This window comes from Mchenga conophoros, linkage group LG16, assembly GCF_057382185.1.
Source record: "Mchenga conophoros isolate Kocher_MC1m ecotype Shallow Benthic linkage group LG16, M_conophoros_male_GT1.1, whole genome shotgun sequence".
Classification (NCBI taxonomy): Eukaryota; Metazoa; Chordata; class Actinopteri; order Cichliformes; family Cichlidae; genus Mchenga; species Mchenga conophoros.
The window spans coordinates 6,294,483-6,301,315 of record NC_140541.1 but is presented as its reverse complement, the minus strand read 5'-3'; the positions used below and the strand labels follow the sequence as shown (position 1 = coordinate 6,301,315).

Here is a 6,833-nt window from a genome sequence, read left to right as displayed (position 1 = left end):
ATGTCAAAGTTGGCCTCTGTGCTCATCAGTGTTGGAAAGACTCTTTCTTGCACTGAGGTCTGCTTATTGTAAATATCTTGTACTTGTTTGAACACCTTTTAATGTCAAAGTTGGCCTCTTTCATTTTTCAGTGTTGGAAAGACTCTTTCTTGCACTGAGGTCTGCTTATTGTGAATATCTTGTACTTGTTTTTACACCTTTTAATGTCAAAGTTGGCCTTTGTGCTTTTTTCAGTGTTGGAAAGACTCTTTCTTGCACTGAGGTCTGCTTATTGTAAATATCTTGTACTTGTTTTTACAACTTTTAATGTCAAAGTTGGCCTCTGTGCTTATCAGTGTTGGAAAGCCTCTTTCTTGCACTGAGGTCTGCTTATTGTGAATATCTTGTACTTGTTTGAACACCTTTTCATGTCAAAGTTGGCCTCTGTGCTCATCAGTGTTGGAAAGACTCTTTCTTGCACTGAGGTCTGCTTATTGTAAATATCTTGTACTTGTTTTTACACCTTTGAATGTCAAAGTTGGCCTTTGTGCTTATCAGTGCTGGAAAGACTCTTTCTTGCACTGAGGTCTGCTTATTGTAAATTTCTTGTACTTGTCTTGTTTTTACACCTTTTAATGTCAAAGTTGGCCTCTTTCATTTTTCAGTGTTGGAAAGACTCTTTCTTGCACTGAGGTCTGCTTATTGTAAATATCTTGTACTTGTTTTTACAACTTTTAATGTCAAAGTTGGCCTCTGTGCTTATCAGTGTTGGAAAGACTCTTTCTTGCACTGAGGTCTGCTTATTGTGAATATCTTGTACTTGTTTGAACACCTTTTAATGTCAAAGTTGGCCTCTGTGCTCATCAGTGTTGGAAAGACTCTTTCTTGCACTGAGGTCTGCTTATTGTAAATATCTTGTACTTGTTTTTACACCTTTTAATGTCAAAGTTGGCCTCTGTGCTTATCAGTGTTGGAAAGACTCTTTCTTGCACTGAGGTTTGCTTATTGTAAATATCTTGTACTTGTTTTTACACCTTTTAATGTCAAGGTTGGCCTCTGTGCTTTTTCAGTGTTGGAAAGACTCTTTCTTGCACTGAGGTCTGCTTATTGTAGATATCTTGTACTTGTTTTTACACCTTTTAATGTCAAAGTTGGCCTCTTTCATTTTTCAGTGTTGGAAAGACTCTTTCTTGCACTGAGGTCTGCTTATTGTAAATATCTTGTACTTGTTTTTACACCTTTTAATGTCAAAGTTGGCCTCTGTGCTTATCAGTGTTGGAAAGACTCTTTCTTGCACTGAGGTCTGCTTATTGTAAATATCTTGTACTTGTTTTTACACCTTTTAATGTCAAAGTTGGCCTCTGTGCTCATCAGTGTTGGAAAGACTCTTTCTTGCACTGAGGTCTGCTTATTGTAAATATCTTGTACTTGTTTGAACACCTTTTAATGTCAAAGTTGGCCTCTGTGCTTATCAGTGTTGGAAAGACTCTTTCTTGCACTGAGGTCTGCTTATTGTGAATATCTTGTACTTGTTTTTACACCTTTTAATGTCAAAGTTGGCCTTTGTGCTTTTTTCAGTGTTGGAAAGACTCTTTCTTGCACTGAGGTCTGCTTATTGTAAATATCTTGTACTTGTTTTTACACCTTTTAATGTCAAAGTTGGCCTCTGTGTCATGGTCCTGGGCCATGTTGGCCCAGTGTTCTTAGTTTCCTTGTATGTTTGTATTTTGTTCCTTGCTTAGGCCATGTTTTCTGAGTTGCCCTGTTGTGTTGTTCCCTAAGTGTTTTCCCTTCATGGCTTTTACCCCCTGTGTGCCCCTCTGTGTATCTGTGAGCCCTCGTCTCTCCTTATGTTTTATTCCATGCTTCCCCTGCCCATTATGTCTAAGTTCTCCCCGTGCTCTCTCTTCCCCCTGTGTGCCCTCTATGTATTTATGAGCCCTCGTCTCCCTTTGTGGTTGTTTCATGTTTCCCCAGCCCGTTATGTCTGTGTTTTCCCCGTGCTCTCTCTCCTCCTGTCTGAACCTCTGTGCACTTCCTGTTTACTTTGTGACTCTCACGCCCGTACATGTCATGTTCAGTTCACCCCGCCCTGTCTCCCTCTGTTCAGCGTGACGTCGTCCCTCATGCTGTGTGTGATTCCCCCGTGTCTCGCTGTGAGTTCTTAGTTTGTGGCTTCCCAGTTTAGTTTGTATGTTTGTTCTACCGGCAAATAAAGCTGTGTTTTGAGTTCATTCCCTCGAGTCTGTGAGTCCTGCATTTTGGGTCCAACTCCCGCCTGCCGCACAGTGATTCATGACAGTACGACGTCACCAGACATGGACCCAGCAGGCTCCTCCCGGGAAAGCGATTTGGCCCACATCTTCAGCCTGTGGGAGCGAGTTTCCCACGCCTCGGACATTAAAGCCATGTCCATTGGGATAAACGCCATCGAGGCTATTCTCAAAGGGAATCCCCATCTTCACGAGCTCTCAGGATTTTCGGGCCTACTGTCCAATCTGCAGAAAGCCAAGGAGACAGTACAAGTTCGCGAGCTCGTCATACCGCAACAGCGACCGCCACAATCGGGAAACGTTTCCACGCTGCTGCCACTGGACTCCTCTCCATCCACCCTCCACTCTGACTGTCACTCACCCGCTGCTTTTCTCGCAGCAATGTGGTCGGAGGATGAGGAGCCGGCCGTGATCTCTCCGTCGTTGCCGGTTTCCTCCATCACCGCACCTCCGGCTTCCCGAAGAAAACGGCATTCACGCCGCCGACGCGCCACCCCACAGCCGGACATTCGGCCTTCTAATTCACCTGCTGTGGTGAGTGAGAACTCTGTGTCTTTTCCAGACATTATGACTGTTCATTCAGGGGCTGTGTTTTGTGTGGCGGAAGTCAATGCGAGCTGCTTATCGCCTGTGCAGCTACCAGAAGCTCAGTCGGCTCCCTCGCAGCTACTTCCAGCTCGGTCAGCTCCCTCGCAGCCCTTCCCAGCTCAGTCAGCTCCCTCGCAGCCCTTCCCAGCTCAGTCAGCTCCCTCGCAGCCCTTCACAGCTCAGTTAGCTCCCTCGCAGCCACCCTCAGTTCGGTTTCCCGTGTCCCCCTCAGTTCAGTTTCCAGTGTCCCCCTCAGTTCAGTCTCCTGTGTCCCCGCTAGCTCAGCCATTAACTCCACCACACGCTCCATTTTCACCTCTACCATCGCTTCAGTCATCAGTTCGGTCTGCCACTCAGTCGCCCTTAGTTCCGTCATCCACACTACCACCTGTTTCCCTTCCACCCCAACCATCACTACACCCAGCCATTCAGGCTGCTACTCAGTCAGACATTCAACCCATAGCCCTGCCGTTACTATACTCTGTAGCTGAGCCACTAGCCGCCCGACCCACAGCCACTTCAGCCACTCCTCCACCCGTTACACCTCCACTACAACCATCACTGCAGTCTCCAGTGTCCCCAGTGCAGTCTCCAGTGTCCCCAGTGCAGTCTCCAGTGTCCCCAGTGCAGCATCCCTTAGCACAGTCATCCACTCAATCACCAGCTCCACTTTCCCCTCAACTATCACTACCACCTCTAGCTCAGTCTCCTGTGCACTCACCTCTGGTTCATTCTCCTGTGAAGTCATCAACTCCACTGCCTACTCCACTCTCACCACCTCCGTTACAACAGACATCAGTTCAGTCCCCTGTGCCAGTGCAGACGCCCTCAGTTCAGTCTCCCGTGCAGTTATCTACTTCACCACCATCAGTAGCTCAGCTCCCACTCTCATCCGCATCTCCAGTAGCTCAGCTCGCACCTGAACCATTGGCCCAGTCCCCGATAGCAATACGGTCTTCTGTTCGGCTTAACATTCAGCCAGGGGTCCCAAACCTCTCTGGCTCTACATCAGCTCCTGCTGGAAGCTCGGATGAGCTCATCCAGGACTCCGCGGCTCCCACGCCGCCATCTACCTCGTCCGCTGGGGGTTCCAGTGAGCCCGGCCAGCACCTCCTCGTCTCCGCTGGAGGGTCCGAGGGGCCCGTTCAGCCACCTGTCTCCGCTGGAGGGCCCGAGGGGCCCGTTCAGCCACCTGTCTCCGCTGGAGGGTCCGAGGGGCCCGTTCAGCCTCCTGTCTCCGCTGGAGGGTCCGAGGGGCCCGTTCAGCCTCACGCCGCATCAGCTGGAGGGCCCGAGGAGCCTGTCCAGCCGCCATCTGCGACCGCTTCGTCATCGCCTGGTCCGGCTGCATCCGCCTGTGCTTCTGCTACGCCTGGGCCAGCCTCTGCCTGTGCTTCTGCTACGCCTGGGCCAGCCTCTGCCTCTGCTTCTGCTACGCCTGGTCCAGTCTCAGCCTCTGCTTCTGGTCCAGCTTTGGCTTCTGCTTCTGCTCCGCCTGGTCCGGCCTCAGCCTCTGCAGCTCCGCCTGGTCCGGCCTCCGAATCTTCGTCCTCGTCTGGTCCGGCCTCCGAGTCTTCGTCCTCGTCTGGTCCGGCCTCCGAGTCTTCGTCCTCGTCTGGTCCTGCCTCGTCTGGTCCTGCCTCGTCTGGTCCTGTGCCCACCAGGCCATGGCCAGCACGCCTGGGACTGGAGGGCCGCCGCCGCCTTCCGCGCGGTCGGCCCCCTGAACTGCTCCGTCGTCTCCTTCGCCGCCGCCGCCGCCTTCCGCGCGGTCGGCCTCCTGAACTGCTCCGTTGTCTCCTTCGCCGCCGCCGTTGCCTTGCGCACGGCCGGCCTCCTGAACTGTTCCCACGTCGCCGCCGTTGCCTTGCGCACGGCCGGCCTCCTGAATTGTTTCCACGTCTCCGCCGTTGCCTTCCGCATGGTCGGCCCCCTGAACTGCTCTGTGTTTGGGTTATTTTCTTGGGCTCCGGTGTTTGCTGTGCTCTTCTTTTGTTTTCTGTTCCGATCCCTCCGTCCTGGGCCCCCGCCGCCCGCCCTGGGTTGTTTTCTGTTTGGTTTTGTTTTTCTGTGTTTGGGCTGTCTGGAGCCAGCCCTTGAGGGGGGGGTACTGTCATGGTCCTGGGCCATGTTGGCCCAGTGTTCTTAGTTTCCTTGTATGTTTGTATTTTGTTCCTTGCTTAGGCCATGTTTTCTGAGTTGCCCTGTTGTGTTGTTCCCTAAGTGTTTTCCCTTCATGGCTTTTACCCCCTGTGTGCCCCTCTGTGTATCTGTGAGCCCTCGTCTCTCCTTATGTTTTATTCCATGCTTCCCCTGCCCATTATGTCTAAGTTCTCCCCGTGCTCTCTCTTCCCCCTGTGTGCCCTCTATGTATTTATGAGCCCTCGTCTCCCTTTGTGGTTGTTTCATGTTTCCCCAGCCCGTTATGTCTGTGTTTTCCCCGTGCTCTCTCTCCTCCTGTCTGAACCTCTGTGCACTTCCTGTTTACCTTGTGACTCTCACGCCCGTACATGTCATGTTCAGTTCACCCCGCCCTGTCTCGTTATGATTATCAGTGTCACCTGTGTTCCCCGTGTGTTCCCACTTTCCTCGTTAACCCTCTGTGTATTTCTGTCTGCGTCTCCCTCTGTTCAGCGTGACGTCGTCCCTCATGCTGTGTGTGATTCCCCCGTGTTTCCTGGTGAGCTTTATATTAGTTTTTCCCAGTTTAGTTTTGTATCTCCTATTATCTTTGGTCAGCAATAAAGCTGCTTTTTGAGTTCATCCCCGTGTGTGTGAGTTTTGCATTTTGGGTCCTCCTCCTGCCTGCCACACAGCCGAGCCTTGACATCCTCAGACCTGACATGGGCTGCCTTTTTGGTCCAGACCAAAAAGGCTAGGCAGCGCCTGTATCACCTACGACAACTGAGGAAGTTCAGGGTCTCTCCAAAGATCCTCAGGATTTTCTATACAGGCGCTGTGGAGAGCATCCTCACACAGAACATGACATCGTGGTTTGGGAACAGCTGTGTGAAGGACCAAAAAGCTCTCCAGAGAGTGATCCGTACAGCAGAACGCTGCTGCAGGATTGCTCTCCCCCCGCTTCAGGACACCTACACCAGGAGATGCCGGACTAGAGCAGCGCAGAGACTGAAGGACCCGTCCCATCCAGGCAACAAACTGTTCCAACTTCTGCAATCTGGTAGAAGGTTCCGCATCTTCCGGGCAAGGACAGAGAGACTCAAGAGGAGCTTCTATCCCCAAGCCATCCGTGCCCTAAACACACACACCCGCCCTCTCACATCATCTATAATTGACTGAGACAGGACTCTCTTCCAGACACTCTAAACCAAGGCACAATGTACATTTCAATTCCTTTAATTTTAAATGTTTATATTGTCTATCCTGTAAAATAGTCAGATGTCTATTCATATTAATGTACAGAATTCACCTGCTTGCTGCTACTACTGCACATTCACCCAGTGTATATACTGTGTATATGTGTGTGTATATGTGTTCTTCCTCTACCCCCCCCCCCCCCCCCAATTTTTGCACATGTCGAGGAGCGTGTCAGGCTACATTTCACTGTGTGTTATACTTGTATAACTATGCATGTGACAAATAAAGAACCTTGAACCTTGAATACCATCCACATTTCACCAGGGCTTGTGTTTCTACCTGATGACATCCACAAAACACAGGGGCCTGTGATACTGGCTGATGCCATCCACATTACACCACTACCAGTGCTTCCTGTGAGGCCATCATCACCACACCAGGGCTTGTGGTGCTGGATGAGGCCATCCACATTACACCAGGGCCCAAGAAACTACCTGGTACCAGACCCACCTGGCCTTTTTGACGGCCACGTCTGGCCAATGTACCTGAAACATAAGAACATGGAGCACATGCCTGTGCCACGGCATGTGCTCCCTGTGAGGCTATCGTCACCACACCAGGGCCTTTATTGCTGGTTTAGGCCATCCACATTACACCAAGGCTAGTGCTCCCTCT

The 6,833-nt window shown here is 50.9% G+C and overlaps 1 protein-coding gene across 1 annotated transcript; it reads left to right on the top strand.

Moving 5' to 3' along the window:
• The first annotated feature begins 814 nt into the window (after nt 1-814).
• On the top strand, nt 815-6,353 carry LOC146556159 (uncharacterized). Its single transcript, XM_085250203.1, has 2 exons — nt 815-1,179; nt 1,483-6,353. Exon 2 carries the CDS (start codon nt 2,298-2,300, stop codon nt 4,938-4,940), a length of 2,643 nt encoding a protein of 880 aa, XP_085106329.1. The 5' UTR covers nt 815-1,179; nt 1,483-2,297; the 3' UTR covers nt 4,941-6,353.
• The last annotated feature ends 480 nt before the right edge of the window (nt 6,354-6,833 follow it).

What these genes read in the sequence shown, in the direction of transcription:
- LOC146556159 (XM_085250203.1), top strand. Translation starts at nt 2,298, where the DNA reads ATGGACCCAGCAGGCTCCTCCCGGGAAAGCGATTTGGCCCACATCTTC.